This window comes from Mus caroli, chromosome 13 (assembly GCF_900094665.2).
Source record: "Mus caroli chromosome 13, CAROLI_EIJ_v1.1, whole genome shotgun sequence".
NCBI lineage: Eukaryota > Metazoa > Chordata > Mammalia > Rodentia > Muridae > Mus > Mus caroli.
In genome coordinates, this window is record NC_034582.1 from 13,094,158 (window position 1) to 13,111,325 (window position 17,168).

The following is a 17,168-nucleotide window of genomic DNA, read 5'->3' on the forward strand; positions in this document are numbered from 1 at the left end:
GGCAGCAGTATGCTTTCTAAAACTCAGCTTTTGGCGGAAGGTGCTGTTTCCTAAGTTAGCAAACCTTGGGGGATTAGAAGCCAGGGGTGGAGAAGAGAAGCAGGGCACGACCATGGCCGTGAGCCCTGCGACAGGAGCCCCCGAGGCGCGAGCGCTCCCCTCAGGGAGCCTGAGCGCTCGGTGTCAGTAGGTACCTGACTGCGGGCGGCCGGTCCACAGCCCCCTCCCGCCGGCCAGGCCTCGGCCGGGTCTCCGAAAAGCCACCGCCCTGGCCAGCATCCACAGCATCGCCCCTCAACCCCAGCGAGAGCGCCCCGAGACCTCCCTCCTTGACCTTAGGCCCCTCAGCCTGCCCGGCCCCCTCAGCCCCGCCCCCTCAGCCAGCCAGGCCCCGCCGCCAGCCCCGCCCCTCCGCAAAGACCCTCCCTCTGGTCGCTCATTCCCGCCCACCACGCCCTCCGCTTCTGCCCAGGCCTCCGCCTCAGTCTCACTCGGCCCCGCCCCCTTGGACGATCCTGTTCAACTGAGTCTGCTCGCTTCACACCCTTCGGTCCCGCCCTCTTGGCTCATGGCCCCGCCCCCGAATCCGGCTGACGCTTCACTCCTTGCTTCCCGGAAGCCTCCAGAACGGATGGCCCTACCCCTCTGATCCGCCCTCTTCGGAACCCGTCGCCCCTCTCCCACCCTCACAGCCAATAAGGAAGGCCTGATGACCGGTTTCCTCTCTTCCGCTTCCGTCTTCGTGTACTGGGGGGTCTCAGGGAAGACCTTTGATGACTGTGCTCGTACTGCGGCCAGAGATTTAGTTTCCCCTTTACAGGCTTTCCTCCTTTCAGACACGCCCACCATTCTTCCATTGAGTGACCTGTTTACCTGCCCTCTTGCAGAAACTTGGTGAGGTAGGAACCTTTGTGCAGCCGGAACTAAGGTGCGGTAGCCCGCTGGGAGCCGGAAGGCTGTATAAATAGAGGAATACTAGTTTCCTTCTGGCGGTTGATCGCTGAGGTTCCGGTGAGGCGTTCGGCGTGTGAGCTCTGCGGCTTCGTTTCCTGATATGCATCGACCGAATTTTCGACCCCCAACTCCTCCGTACCCCAGCCCGGGGATAGGAGGTTGGGGTGGCGGAAATAACTTCCGGGGTGCCCTGGGCGGTGGGCCGCGGCCGCCCTCCCCGCGGGACGGGTACGGGAGTCCGCACCACACTCCGCCCTGCGGGCCCCGGGCTAGGCCGTACGGGAGCAGCCAGTCTCCGCGGCACGGCGGCAACTTCTCGGGGGCCCGCTTCGGGTCTCCGTCCCCGGGCGGCTACCCAGGCTCCTACTCCAGGTCCCCCGCGGGGTCCCAGCATCAGTTCGGCTACTCCCCAGGGCAGCAGCAGACCTACCCCCAGGTAAAGACAATAGCTAGCGTTTGCCGAACTCTTCCTGTGATGGCAGGCGTGATACGAAACATTCCCTTTCCTTGGATTATTTAATCCTCCGGTAATACGTTGGCCCAGTTTTGCAGATGAGTAACCTGAGGCGTAAAGAAATTATCTAAGACTACCATAAGTGGCGGAGCTCTAGTTCTCTGTCCTCAGAAATTGTGCTCTTCGCCAGCATACCACATTCGTATACAAACTTAGTTAATCCTCCATTTCTTCTCCCACCCACCCCCAGAGGGTTTTATTTGGTTTTGTTTTTTTGTCATTTATTTCAGTGAATTGTCCTGGATTCCTAGGGGAAGGACAGTAAATGATTCCCTATTGTGTAATATGGCACCTCTAGACTGTACTCTACTGCCATTTTCCTACAGATGTCCCTCCCTTGTTTTTGCATTCTTGCTTTTTTTAAAGAAACAATTATCATTGTTTTTCGAGCCATATTTATACCTACTCCAAGTTCTCTTGAAGGAAAAATAGAAAATTTGGAATTGAGGAAACTTCCCCTCTTCTCCAGGAGTGAATACAAGACAGGAAGTAGCCCTTTTGCTAACAACTTGAATCTCGGTTGTTTTGCAAAATTGAATATGCTCACCCATATGAATCCCTTATGAGTTGGAGTTAATAAGAATAGAAAAATTTCATGCAATATAAAAGTTCTAGAAATTTGAAGCCTATCAGGTTAAAAAGTAAGTTTCCAAGAAGTGAATACAGTGAATCACTGCTTGTACTGGGTTTATTTGTATTTAATAGCTGCAGGGTTGGTTATCACATTAGAAACTGAAAGGTTTTACGATGATAGCAGACATTTTTAAAAGAAATATACAATTGGTTTTAGTAATTTTAAGAAGCACTAGATTAAAGAAATTTGCATCTGAATATATTGGGTTTCAATTGTCAACTTTTAATGTGATTCCCCACTAATATTAAACTAAAGGAGAAAGTACCAGTTATCTCTTATTAGATGTTTTTATTTTTAACTGATGATTTTTTTCCTAAAGGGTTCTCCAAGGACATCTACACCATTTGGATCAGGGCGTGGTAGAGAAAAAAGAATGTCTAATGAGTTGGAAAGTTATTTTAAGCCTTCAATGCTTGAAGACCCTTGGGCTGGCCTAGACCCAGTGTCTGTAGTGGATATAAGCCAACAGTACAGCAATACGCAAACCTTCACAGGCAAAAAAGGACGATACTTTTCTTAATAGGTCTGACATTCACCTGGAAGCCTCATGTGTCAGGAACATCCTGGACAGAACTTTTACTTGTGTAAGAGTTGAACCCAAAGATGATGACTTTGAATAATGATTAGCAGACCTTTGGTCTATCTCCAACTTTATCAAGTGTTGATATCAGCGAAAATGATAGGACAATTTACAGTATTTAGCTATCTGGGAGTGTGTATCATAGAACACAGTTTTCATATTTAACATTTCCAATATAACAGACATTTGGTTTTTTTCAATGTTTTAAAATAAAACGTTTTTTGTCTTCCTAATTGTGATTTTGTGAATATGTAGAATTGCTAAAACAATGCTTCAGTAATCACTTAGAATTTGAGGGTAAATGTTTTGCAAACTATTTTTTAATGAAATGGTAAGCTATCTTAGACAGTTTTCTATATATTTATTAATAGAAAATAGTTCTACATCCATTTTTTTGTATTTTTGTTAAGATATTGAAACTTAAAATCACTGGAAGTCACTTAATATGATATATACTTCTTTAACCACAAAAGGCCAGGATAAACTATATATATGTAGTTCTGTGCTCTACCCAAATTTCTCTATATTTGGAGCATTGTAGGCTTACTTTCTCTTGAAGCAAAAGAAGGTGGTATGTTGATTTTCATTGTGATAAAAAGCCAAAGGAAAACCAAGGAGGAATTTTGGCTCATTGTTTCTAAAGTTCCGGTGGAAGTTCAGCTGGATCTATTAGTTGGTCATGAGGTGAGTCAAAATATGTCTGTGGATATGGCAAAAGCTGTTCACCTTTCGCACCAAGCTGCAGAAAGACAGGAGGCCAGGGACAAGAGGAGCCTTTCTAGAGTTCGCCTGTCTCTACCTCCCAGTAATAATATCATGTGACCCATTAAGGTATTAGTCCACTTAGGAAGTAAATACCCTAACAATCTAATCACTTCCCTGTGACCAGAAAAGCCTTCAACACATGACCCATTTGGGGAGACACTTCATATCCATACCACAACAAATGACTAATAGTAATCTCAAATGACTTCTATGACAAAGACAATAAATACATATTTGATTCCATCAACCCAAAAAAGACAAATGATAAAGCAAGTTTACTGTGTCTGAGACAGTAAGGCCTAATTATCTTGACTCATAGACACATTTTTTTTTCTTTTTTTTTTTTAATTTATTTTTTTTATTAGATACTTTCTTTATATACATTTCAAATGCTATCCTGAAAGTTCCCTATACCCCCCACTCCATGCCCTGCTCCCCTACCCACTCACTCGAGCTTCTTGGCCATGGCATTCCCCTGTACTGGGGCATATAAAGTTTGCAAGACCAAGGGGCCTCTCTTCCCAGTGATGGCCGACTAGGCCATCTTCTGCTATATATGCAGCTAGAGACATGAGCTCTGGGGGTACTGGGTAGTTCATCTTGTTGTATGGACACACTTCTAATCTGAGAAAGGGTTCTATGAACTTTAGCTTACTTTGCCTGGCTGGAGTAGAAGGAAAGGGATGCTGTGTATATATACCTGTATTAATAGAGCTAAAACTTGCAGGAGTATTCCTGAGTTATTTAAAGTCAAGTCTTGAACAGTACAGTCTGTTTAAAAAGGAAAGTGAAATGGCCATTCCACCTAGGTAAGCCGTAACTATTTGTTACTGGGGTGGGGACCCACTGGAAGGATTTTATGTAAATAAAACCTCCACTGGAGCCAGAGCTTTGAAACTTTTATACTAGTTTTTAGCTAGATATCCCAGTTTTATCATGTAAAATGAGGAAATTCATAGTACTTGTCTTTATTTAACCCTATATTCTGAGTTTTTAGAATACTGCCTATAAAATAATGGGCACTAAGTAAATGTTTAATCAATACATAAATTCTGGTTGTAACTGTTATTACTCTGCCTAGTCTCATGTGTAAAGGGGTCAGTAGAGGGATGTAATGTGGCTATTTGAAAGAAAACATCCATACTCAACATCTTGGAGTTTTTTTTCCATATATTTTATATTTGATACTTATTGAAATTCATAAATAAAAAATAACACTTGAAAACAATTACTAAGCAGTCTCTTAGAAAGTATGTTATTAGCAAAAATGAAAAATTAAAGCCAGACACAATTTTACATGGTTGTAATCCCAGCTACTCCAGAAGCTGAGCTGACTTGATTATAAGGTTGAGCCAGCCTGGGCAATTTAGCAAGACTGCAGAAATAATGAAGTTAGGGAAGGTTTCATGTGTTGCATTTGTACCATGTTTGGAAGACATTCAAATACAACCTAATGTTTCATTTTTAAATTCTGTTAACATCTACTTTCAGGGGTCTATCTAACCTCTGACTTTTTAAGAAAAAAACTTTGTCCTCAGCAAAACTGCATACACTATTAGTCATGTATTCAGAATTAGGTTCTTGATGGAGTTTTGCTTAGTTTTTGCATTGAGATAAGCTATGTAACCCTGGTTTACCTGAAACTCACGATGTAGATCAGGCCAGCTGTGAACTCAAAAGAGATCTGCCTGCCTTTGCCTCCATAGTGCTGGGAGTGTGCCACCACACTGTATATTTTTAAGAAGGGTTCTTAAGCTGAGCTTAATGGTGCACACCTTTAATCCCAACCCTTCAGATGTCAGGTGAATTTGTAAATTTGAGGTCAGCCTGGTCTATCTAGTGACGTCCGGGACAGCAAGAGCTACATAGTGAGACCCTTAGTAAAACAAAAACAAGAAAGAAAAGCTGAATAACTTTTTAGAAAAATGTATAAAGCTTTACATCTCATAAATGGGTTTTAAACAAGAGTATAGTCTATATATTAGCATTGTCTCCAAATGAGATTATGAATTCTTTGGAGGTAATTAACGTTCCAAGGGATAGGTAGGCATGATAATTTACAAAAATCCAAATTCAGATCCTTAATTCCCAAAACCCTACAGAATTAAATGAACTTAAGATGCCCATGATCAAGGGAATAACAGCAATTTCCTTATTAATCTTTATCACATTTTACAAAAGAAACAGCAAGATTTGTTTTCCAAAAATGAACCCAACAATATTTCAAGTCCCATATATTCTTGCAGAATATTTTGCTACTTCCCTATCAAGAGAGTGAATCTTTTTGAACTTTATCAAACATTTCTTACTGTCTTGGTTAAAGGAGTATGACAGTTTTTTTTTTTTTTTTTACTATGAGTAAAATGTGTTCATTCCAGCTGTTACATTGCATATGGAAATGTTCAGAATTCAGATGTTTTGTCAAGTAAAGGAGATGGGAGTGTTGGTTTAATGATGTTTGTCTTTTTTTTTTTTTTTTGTCCCTTATTTTAAACACTAGTTTTCAATGTTAACAGCCATAGTCCCCCTACTGTGCTTTTATAGAACACAAAAGTTACTCTTCCTACCCAGCCCCATGTCTGTTTTGTTAGCCATCTTTACCCCATTTGTCTCCTAGATGTCCTTCCCAGCTGTGATGACCCTTTTAAAATTCTACATCTAAATGAGAATACAGTATTTATGCTTTCCTTGTTTCACTACTTAATGGCATTCAAAAGATTGGGCATGGTGGTACATGCTTGGAATCCCAGCACCTGGAAAGCAGAGACAGTTGGATCTCGAAGTTTGAGGCCAGCTTGGGCTACATAGTTCTAGGACAGCTGGAGCTACATAATAAGACTCCATCCAAAAAAACCAAAAAGCTATCCAGGCTCACCCATTTTGCCACAAATCACAGGATTTCATGGGGTTTTGTGACTGAATAAATAACTTGCTAGTGTGTATATGTCACAGCTTCTTTAGCCATTCTTCATTTGGTAAAAACCGAGACAGACCAGTTTCATATTTTTACTATTCCTAGCAAGTTGGATAAATGGATTCTAACTTTTAAAATCAAGGATACTTATTGTGCCATGGTACAAATGTAGAGGTCAGAGGACAACTTGGGGGACTTGATTCTCTCCTATGTGGGTTCCAACTCGGATTATCTGGCTTGAAGGCAGCCGTCACTTGCTCAAGCCACCACATTCAATGGCCTCATTGAATCTGAAATTTAATTGTGAAATCAAAAGACTTAAAATATTGAGTTCAACAGAACATGAGCCTACAAAAGGGGCTAACAGAATATGAGGGGCTGGAGAGATGGCTCAGCAGTTATGAGCACTGACTGTTCTCACAGATGTGGGCTTCATTCCCAGCATGTATATAGCAACCCACAATCCTGGAATTGTAGAGTAGTGGCTCTCAACCTTCCTAATGCTGTAAACCTTGAATACAGTTTCTCATGTTGTGGTGACAACACACACACACACATAAAATTATTTCATTACTACTTTATAACTGTAAGTTTGCTAGTTATGAATTGTAAATATCTGATATACAAGATGGCTGATATATAGTTCCCATGAAAGAAAGGGTCAGTTGATCCTCCCAAAGTGGTTGCAACCCACATGTAGAAAAACACTGCTTTATCGGATCGTACACTCATGCAGGCAAGTTCAGCAAGTCTTAAAAGAAAACCAGAGATCTTAAGCATTCTACCCCAAGTTCTGCTTATTCGCCCAGCTTCTGATACCAACAGATACGTGCTATTTTTAACTATGGTCAGAGAAGCTTCTTATTACAGAGTAGAAGTTAATGTAGAGATCCATTAGCTCTTCAAGTGCTGAGAATAAGGGACTGTGACTGCTTCTCAGCTATAGATAGAATATGTGTAGTATCAACCAAGTTCCCAAGGCTCGAGAACACTGAGGAAAATGGGGGAGAAAGAATTTAAAATCAGAACGGAAGGAGAGTGTGAGACACTCATCTCTGGACATGCCATAGCTGCTGCATGCATGAATTTTATCACAGTGTGGACACCAGTGTAAGATAAAGAATAAAGTTATAGCATTGAAGCTGGAGAGAAGGCCCACTGGAAGAACACTGATTGCTCTTCCATGCCATCGCTGGGATTCTTTTCCCAGCAGCTATGTGGCTTATAACCAGATGTTTTTCCAACCCCATGGGACCCTAAGCCCTCTGCTGGCCTCCACCAGCACTTCATTCACTCTGTGTGTGTGTGTGTGTGTGTGTGTGTGTGTGTGTGTGTGTGTGAACAGGCAAAACACCCATGCACTTTAAATTCCACCTGGGGGAGAGTGGAGAGGGCTCTGGGTACTTCACTTAGCTGAGGGGCTAATGACAGTTGATGACTAATGAGGGAGTTAAATTATAGATAATGATAATGAAGGATACAAAATACAAAACTTTGAAAAGTCACTTTTTTGAGGGGCAGGGTTTAGTAGGTTCCCCAAATCTCAGTGTGAGACTTCACACAAGTATGCATAATTGGACTTAGTGAATTAAAAGAAAAGCAACTTTTAAGAGACATGAAGATAAGAGATGGGGGCAACTCCTGGGAGCTAGCAGGGGATGGATAAAAACCAAGATATAGTATACCATGTAAGAGATTGTCAAAAGTAAGTTTTTCTCTCCAGTCTACCTGTTACTGTTTACAAGAAGAAGTAAGAGGAGGAAAAATTTGGTTGACCTTTGGATTGGTGTTGACTTTAAAATAAAACACCAAAGCCTGATTCATAAAAGAGAATTGGAAGTTGGACCTCACAGAAATATCTGCTTCATCTGGGTGGTGGTGACACATGCCCTTAATCCCAGCACTCAAGAGGCAGAAGCAGGCGGATTTCTATGAGTTTAAGGGCCAACCTTGTCTACAGAGTGAGTTCCAGGATAGACAAAGCTACATACAGAGAAACCTTGTCTCAAAAAACCCAAAATGAACAAAAGGAAAAATAAGAGTCTGCTCAGTGAAAGATGCTTAAGGAAATTAAGACAGTTGGAGATAGTAATACACGCCTCTAAAGGCAGAGGCAGGAGGATGATCTTTGTGAGTTTGAGGCCACTCTGCTCTACATGTCAATTTCCAACCAGGGCTACATAAGCAGTCTCAATCAAACAGAATTGGAGGTCAAGCCATGGACCAGGAGAAGACACTTTCAAAACAACAGTGTACCATTATATACCTATTACAATGTCAAAAAGAAAATACCAATGACATGCTGGCCATTGTGTAGTGCCAGCTGAAGCCGGAAGAGAGCATTGGATTCCCTGGAATAAGAGTTGTGGGCCACTGTGTTGATGCTGTCAATTGTCCCCTGGAAGAGCAGCTACTGTTCAGAACTGCTAAGCCATCTCTCCAGCCACGTTTGCTGTTTTTGATTATAGAAGTTGTATTCCTAATAAACAGTTCAGAAAAATGGTTCAGCAAGATGCCTCAGTGGATGGCCAAATAAATGGGAAATACAGAAATGTGATTGTGCCAATAGCTGCTGTAACTCTATTCTATTTCAGATTAAATAATTCCACAGATTTTATATGCATAGTTTTACACTGTATAAATTTGTGTACTGTTCAGAATTCTTCAGGTTGTAACATTCAGAAAAGTCCAGTTTAGTTTTTTACTTAAATACCAAACATCCACTATAAGTCCAGGGCCCAGGTGATGTTATCAACTCCCTGTTTCTCTTGCGGTGGCGGTTGTAAGCTCTCCTGCTTGATCTTGTTTTCCAAAAGACTCTTCCCTCCTGAAGACAGTAATACTGATAAGACTTCCCTCAGCAACCTAATGGGAAGGAGAGATTCAGGTTCCTTAGTTTTGCATCTTGCTGGCTGTGTCAAATGTGCATTCTCTAATCTGTAACTAACAAACTGTGATATTGCTCAGTGAGTCAAACCTAGGTTTGACCAGGTTCCTATAGCCTCCAAAGTAGCAGAAGTGCAGGGGCATTATTCTGCACCACAGAGTCATTTAAGTTTAGTGAGCCATGTGGTTTCGCAGGAAGCTGAGGAAAGATAGTGCTACAGATGAAAAACTGTTTCATAGGCATGTTTTTTATACATACCCTCTACTTTGTAACATTTGCAGAGGAGTTGCAAAGATAGTACAGAGGTACTTGTCAAAGCAAGGGCACTAAACACATTAGATTGTTTTCAGTGTTCACTGGGTAAATACGCTATGCACAAGTCTGATAACCTGAGTTTGATCCCACAACCATCGAAGGTAAAGAAAGAACCAGTTGTACAAATTGTCTTCAAGGTGTCCTGACCTTGACATCTGTTTTGTGGCCCTAGTTCTCCCATCTCACTTTCACCTCTGCATCTCTCCTTCCTGTCTTATACTTAAATAATAATGAGGTTTATAATCTTTTTCTATCCCAGTCTAAAATTGCACTTACCATCGAGTACCCCCAGGCCTTAAAGGTACATACTGAGATTCCTTAGGGAGACAAATTGAAACTGGAATCCAAAAGCCTCTATATGATTTGTTTTTTTCAGGTCTAAATAAACAGCTCTCCATGAGCCACTATTATTAAGATATATCTAACTAGTTCTACCAACACCACTATACAGTGATAGAAAAGAATCATTAAATTTTGAAAGTAGAGCCGGGCGTGGTGGCGTACGCCTTTAATCCCAGCACTTGGGAGGCAGAGGCAGGCGGATTTCTGAGTTCGAGGCCAGCCTGGTCTACAAAGTGAGTTCCAGGACAACCAGGGCTATATAGAAAAACCCTGTCTCGAAAAACCTAAATAAATAAATAAATAAATAAATAAATAAATAAATAAATTTTGAAAGTAAAAAAAAAAAATTCCATTAAGATAGTAAGATTAGAATAATACTGTTTGAACTGCATACTGACTACCCAAATTGAAAAATGAATTTTCTTTTTTTTTTTTTTTTTCTTTTTTCTGAGACAGGGTTTCTCTGTGTAGCCCTGGCTGTCCTGGAACTCACTTTGTAGACCAGGCTGGCCTCAAACTCTAAAATCTGCCTGCCTCTGACTTCCAAGTGCTGGAATTAAAGGTGTGCGCCACCAGCACCCAGCTGAAAAGTGAATTTTCTGATCAGCTAGTCTGTCTATGTGTTGGTCATATGACTAGATCTGAAGTGGGCTATATGGCACTTTTATTAACTACTTTTCTTCTAGGTGAATGTGTCCTTGACAACCTACATCTTGTTCTTATAAAGTATATTGGATTTCTTTGATTAATTCTGTGCAGTTTTATTCTGGTTTTATGCTAATTTGATATCCAAGGACGTATTTCCCATCTTGCACTTGTCTTTTAACATCTGTATACACAGGTTACTGTTTGCTCATTAAATAGAGAAGAAGGTATACCAGGTTCAGTTCTTGATAAAGGGCACAATATAAAAAGCTGCTCACTCTTGTAGAACTTTCATTGAGGAACAAATAGTGCTACAGAAGAGAGAATTGAGCTAGAGGAAGGTTTTTTGACAAGCTGGGATTTTTCTAAGACTCTAAGTACTTCAGATGGTGTATATGCAGATGACTGTCTACAGTATAAAATCCAAATGTACTTTTTTTTTTAAGATTTATTTATTTATTATATGTCAGTACACTGTAGCTGTCTTCAGACACTCCAGAAGAGGGCGCCAGATCTCGTTACGGATGGTTGTGAGCCACCATGTGGTTGCTGGGATTTGAACTCTGGACCTTCAGAAGAGCAGTCGGGTGCTCTTACCCACTGAGCCATCTCACCAGCCCCCCAAATGTACTTTTACAATATAGGCTATGGTCCCCTCTCATAATGAGACTAGCCTCAGAAGAAACCATTCTTGCTGACTTAGTCCTGGACTTCCAGCCGCCAGAACTGTGAGAAAATTATCTGCTGTTAGGCCAAATTTTGGTTTTTCTACCTAGCAACCCTAGCAACAAATACAAAAACTGTGCATGTTTTAGAATTTATTAACTACTGTACACACAGTCATTGGCAACTTTAGGATCTAGGAGGTTGATGTTTATGAGGAGAAACTAGTTGGCATCCTTCAGCATTTCCCCAACAATAAATGCAGGCACAGAAACAATATTTGGGGGTTCTGAATCTAAGCTTTGTCTAGAGTATCTAAGGAAACAACTGGAAGTACTTAGGGATTGGAGGCATTAATCTTAAAAAGGCAGTAGAGTCTGTTTCCAGAATCTTCAGGGTGAAGCCTAAGCTCTAGAGACTCCATACAGCTACCCCTGTATCTAGTATGTCAAATAAAAGGATATGTGATGGTAAAGAATAGAGTTACTCATTGGCAACATTGGAAGACGAAACAAAGAGACCCAATGACCTCCTGGTCTATCTGCTGGATATTGACAAGAGCTTTTGGGTTAAACATAGGAATAGCTGAACAGTGAGCAAGAAGTATGTAATTATAGTAGTCCTGGTTTAAGTGTGGTACATGTTTATCCTGGATGTGTGTCTGTATATCACATTTGCCTGGTATCCTTGGAGGCCAGAAGTCATCAGATCCCCTGGAACCATAGTTATAGATGGTTCTGAGCCAGTACGTGGGTGAGCATCAGACTTGACGACTCTGGAAGACAGCCAGTGCTCTTAGCTGCTGAGCCATCTACAGAAATCGTTCAGCAACACTTATTAAGATTTTGAAAGACTACAAAAGGTGACTGAATGAGAAAACAATAAGAAGATGAAGGGAAGCCTCTGAGTGCGTTGGGGAGGGTAAAAAGAATGAATCAGGAAGTGACTGTAGCAAGGAGTGAGTTAATATAGTTTGATGAGTCAAGAATGATCTGAAGGTGAAAGAATTCCAAACACATACTTAAGACTAAAGGTTCCATATTTACACAGGCTGGGAAACTGCCCTCAATCGAGAAGGCTAAAAGTAGTTGGTATACTCAGGGAAGATTAGACCAAAGCAGAAGTACAAGGGAACACTTAAAGAAAAGATAGCTGATTCCTCAAACCCAAACACTTGAACACATTAAGGCAAAAAAAAAAAAGGTAATTTTCTTAGATTTTGCAGAAAAAAAATATTTTAGCTTCCAGTATCAACATGGAGTCTGATTTTTTTTGTAAACAATCATTGGGGGGGGGGGGAGGAGACCTTTAAATGTGAAACTGGGGCTGGAGATAGCTCAGCAGTTAGGAGCACTGGTTGGCTTCCAGAGGAGTCAAGTTTGATTCCTAGCATCCATGTAGCAGCTAACACCATCTCTTAAGCTCAGTCCCAGGAAATCCAGTGCTACCACCTGCACTAATCAAGCACCATTCACACACATGGTGCAGATGCATGCAGACAAAACACTCAATCTTTTAAAAATACTTTACAACTCTGAAATTCTGATGGACTGTAAGTACGTAACTTTTATCATGTGTGTGTTGCTTGGCTTTCTGTGGACATGTTCACTGGAAGGTGCAGCACTCTGAGAAATTTTTGTTGACTATTTGTCTTCTAGTAGCCTGTTAGATGGACATGGGTATTGGGATCTGCCAATTCCCCATTTGTACTTTATTCCAGTTTAATTTTTGCAGTGAACTGTCCACAGGAGCACCCCTCAGATGGATGTTTAGGCTTGCTTTCTCAGGTGAGGATAGTGATTTTAGCCGATCCACCTGTGTGATTGGAGCTGTTTAGAATGTCCCATGGGTCTCAGTTTTTCTAGTCCTTTTTTTCCTTTAGTGATAGCTTTAGTGATTATTACAGGTAATCTTTCATTATTACTTTAGCTCAAGTTATGGAAATAACATTCCTGCTTTCATCAGTTGTTTTGGTGGTATGTAAATAGCCCCTTTCTGGATAATTCTTGCTCTAGAAGGGCTTTGTTCTGATAGAACTGCTACTATGCTGGGTTGGAGCATTACAAAAAGAACTGAACCAAAATAACTACAAAGCAGTAGTCCTGATGGACCATATCTGTAGCCTGATCTCTAGCAATAGGAGAGATTCTTGCATAATTTTTAGCTAAATTTTCTGGTGTTTGCAACCCCAAACATGCTGACCTGATAGAGAATTTGGTTGAGGTGAGATAGCAAACTCAAGCATGAAGTTTGCAGAATGAACGTGGAGTGAGTGTGTTTGGCCACATTGCTACCTTACACATTAAGCTACTAGCCCTATTCCTATACAAAGTCAATATTAAGGGAAGTGAAGGGGAAAAGTTGAAATGCCAGAATAAATTGGCTATTTCTTGATATCCACAACTGTCTCCTTTTGAAGGTGACCTGGCTAGAAGCAGAAGTCTTTTCTGTCTGTTACCTACACTCCAAGTGGAAATTTTCCATGTTTAAAAAGCTAGATTATTTAGCTGGGGGAAACAGCATCACTCAGTTGGTAAACTACTTGACATAAATGAAGGAAAAAGAAAACCCTTGGTAAGAATCTACTCCCTGTACTCAGGAAGTGGAGGCAGGAGAATAAAAGTCTAAGGTTGTACTCAGATACATCATGAATTCAAGGGCAGCCTGGCTACATGAGGAGAGAGAGAGAGAGAGAGAGAGAGAGAGAGAGAGAGAGAGAGAGAGAGAGAGANAGAGAGAGAGAGAGAGAGAGAGAGAGAGAGAGAGAGAGGAGAAAAGAAGATCATGTATATTTTGAAAGACTACATAAAAGGTGACTGAATGAGAAAACAGTAAGAGAAGATGAAGGGAAGCCTCTGGATGCGTTGGGGAGGGTAAAAAGAATGAATCAGGAATTGTCCTCAAAGTGGGAGACAGAGGTGATACAACTGGGATAAAGTTAACATCGGGCTTCTCTTAAAATTAAAGGACTATGAATAATTTGTTCTTATCCAAGCTAGTTTCCCATCACCTAAAAACCAGATCTTAATAAAGATCAAAGTAACTAGGAGGTTACAAAGATGAACTATGAAGAACTGTTTTGTACTATTCTGTTCAGACACACCACACGGAAAGGGGCAGTGGCATTCAGATTCTATCCTTCAAACAATCAGCTCACTTGGAGTTTTTTGTTTCTTTTAAAGCTTTGGATTCTGTGGTCTTTATTTCCAGTGCACATGTGAGACACTGGCTTGCAAATCCCATGCCAGACTTTTGTGTCAGGTGTACAAGGATACAAAAGGTGGGACATGTTTCTTCTTTCTTCGATCTCTAAGAATATAAAACTATTAGAATTTATAAACAGCATTCTCAGCCTGCATTGCAAAGATTTGTTTCATATTCTGACATTTTAACAGATAGGACTTAGATTTTTTTTCTGAAAGTTTTTACCTGTGAATGAATATGAGTGTGTGTATATGTATGTATGTAAAAAAATATTATATGAGAACACTGTAGGTGACATCAGACACACCAGAAGAGCACATTACATCTCATTACAAATGGTTGTGAGCTACCATGTGGTTGCTGGGAATTGAACTCAGAACCTTTGGAAGAGTAGTCAGTGCTCTAAACTACTGAGCCATCTCTCCAGCCCACCTGTGTATATTTTTAATCCAATTTATCGAAGGTATTGAGAAAGCACAATCTAGCTCTATTATTATAAATCAAACAAATAGTGCAACCTAAGAAGTTAGAAGTTAGTGGTGGTACTCATTTCAGGGGAACTGACTGGGCAAGAACAAGACCTGCTGCTGGTGAATATGTTAAAATTCTTAATTATATAGAAATAAAACCAACTTATGATTGGTAGTCTTCAGGGAGGAAAAAATGCAAACAGCCTGAGAAAACCACTGTAGCAAAAAAGGTTCTAATACTGGAGGATTTATACTGTTTCCTCCCAGCAAATACAGAACTAGCTAACTAGCTCTCCCAGTCTAAAGCAAGGAGAAAATTATGAAAAATTAAAGGTAAAAACTAGTGTTGAAATGACAGAAAATTCACAGGCTACATTCACTATAGTGTTCTCCATTGATCTCTTTCAGAATATGATAGAACTTGGAAAGTATCTCAAAGATTTAAACTCTAAAGAAAGCCTCAATAATGAATATTATTATAAATATTAACTACATCTTCTAAAAATGTTTTAATTAAAATAAAAATTATCAACAAGAAACAAGATTCCTTCCCCACTCTAATATACAGATCCTTTTTCTGAAGGGCATCAAAAAAAAGTCACTTTACAGTAGACACTATAACAAACTTAGTCCCCAGGACAAAATAAAGACTTTGCAGCCATTTTCCTAATAAAATTTTAAGAAATACAGTCGCAATAAACTGCCTAAGGCTATATACAGATTAATAAATGGTAAAGCTAGTATTTAATCATTGTGTTAGTCAATTACTAATGATAGTTTTGAATTTTCAAATCTGTTCTTTACGCACTGTATAAGGCCTGCCCTGTGCCCCCAACAGATCAAAGGCATTCTGCATGATCGGCACTCTGTCTAGTTAAATGGGGTTATGCTACTTTATAATCACTGTATCTCTCTCACAGATGAATATTTAATATGATATCATGGTTACAACCAAATGCTAATTTGATGAGATCTAGAATCGCTTGGGGGATGGGCCTCTGGGCATGGCTATGGGGAATTCTCTTGATTGGGTTCCTTGTGGTGGGGAGACTGTCCTCTTCAGTGGCACAATTTCCTATGCAAAAATCCTCAGAATTATACAAAGGAGGTAGTTACTGGACACAAGAATACATTGCTTTCTTCATAGATGAAATGTGACCAGCTATTTTGAGTCCCTGCTTCCTGACTTCCCGGCCATGATGGACTGCACCCTAAATTCTAAGCCCAAATGAATCTTTTCTGAAATTGCTTTTGTCAGATTACTATCACAGCAACAGGAATTGTAACTGAGACATGTATTTTTTCACTTTATAAATGAATGAATGATACATGATTCAGTACAGGAATGGTCCACAGGAATTGCTCGGTCAAAATGCATTCTTTTTTTGTTTAGTGTCTTAATGTTTTGCCCTACTGAAATGGGTAATTATTTATTTTCCATAGTAACAGTAAATTATATGGAGTTTAAGTTAATTTGTGTGTACGAGTGGGGGTAGGAGGACACCATGTCGGAGTTGGCACTCCCCCTCCTGTGCTTCCATAGATAGATCTCAAATCAGGCTTCATGACAAGTGTGTTTGTGTACTGAGCTACCTTACCAACCCTGGGAATGCAAACTGCTAGTAGAGATCTCACCCACTCATGGTTGCTTGGTCTTTTGCATGTTTCTGGTAACTCAGTAAGTTTTCTATAGTGCTAACAGTTCTGACTCTGACTTCTATTTGTCTTACAGTCCTATCTGGCAGTACACCACTCTTTCCTCTTCCTTGCCATTTTTCTTCCTTGTGTTACAAACTTGCTACAAAATGTTGGTTATATGAATAGCAAAACCCGTTCTTGACCTTAAAGAAGCTTATTTAATATTCCACCCCAAATATAGCTGCAGAATTGTTCGGGAAATGGCTAAAGGTATGTAAGAACAGAAACATCTTTTTAAAAATTGTTTCTAAAACTTGTAAATTTTACTACAAAATGAATGGGGAGCAAGTATGTGGTTGAAGTAGAATGAAAGTGGATATATTTAATTTTTTATATAGTATCCTATGCAGTATTTTTTGTCTGTTTATAGTGTCAGGTTTTTTTGTTTAGTCCTGGCTGTCCAGAAACTCGAACTGTAGACCAGGCTGGCCTTGGACTCAGATCTGTCTGTCTCTGCCTCTCAAATGCTGGGACTAAAGGTCTGCACCATCACTTCCAGGCTCAAGCAATACATTTTTTATTATGTCATTCACTCAAGATAGATGTAGGCCGGGAACTTATCTCAGTGACAGAATACTTCATT

General features: G+C 40.4%; 2 protein-coding genes across 6 annotated transcripts in view; one reads left to right on the forward strand and one right to left on the reverse strand.

Annotated features, from left to right (window-relative positions):
- Positions 1 to 336, reverse strand: part of Sugct (succinyl-CoA:glutarate-CoA transferase) — a 778,692-nt gene extending 778,356 nt beyond the window's left edge. For all 5 annotated transcript variants that reach the window (XR_003834661.1, XM_021180767.2, XM_029468350.1 and 2 more), the window contains exon 1: positions 195 to 336. Coding sequence is in view for 4 of the 5 variants with exons in the window: in XM_021180767.2 (XP_021036426.1) it covers positions 195 to 288 (94 nt within the window). In the remaining variant the exon portion in view is untranslated. The remainder of the gene's footprint in view (positions 1 to 194) is intronic.
- A 339-nt stretch (positions 337 to 675) lies between these two features.
- On the forward strand, positions 676 to 2,915 carry Mplkip (M-phase specific PLK1 interacting protein). The gene is made up of 2 exons (XM_021180554.2): positions 676 to 1,390; positions 2,422 to 2,915. The coding sequence occupies exons 1-2, from the start codon at positions 1,055 to 1,057 to the stop codon at positions 2,620 to 2,622; spliced, it is 537 nt and encodes a 178-aa protein (XP_021036213.1). The 5' UTR covers positions 676 to 1,054; the 3' UTR covers positions 2,623 to 2,915.
- The last annotated feature ends 14,253 nt before the right edge of the window (positions 2,916 to 17,168 follow it).

What these genes read in the sequence shown, in the direction of transcription:
- Mplkip (XM_021180554.2), top strand. Translation starts at nt 1,055, where the DNA reads ATGCATCGACCGAATTTTCGACCCCCAACTCCTCCGTACCCCAGCCCG. An exon ending in AGCAGCAGACCTACCCCCAG is followed by an intron (nt 1,391 to 2,421) that starts GTAAAGACAATA and finishes TTTTTCCTAAAG; the next exon opens with GGTTCTCCAAGGACATCTAC.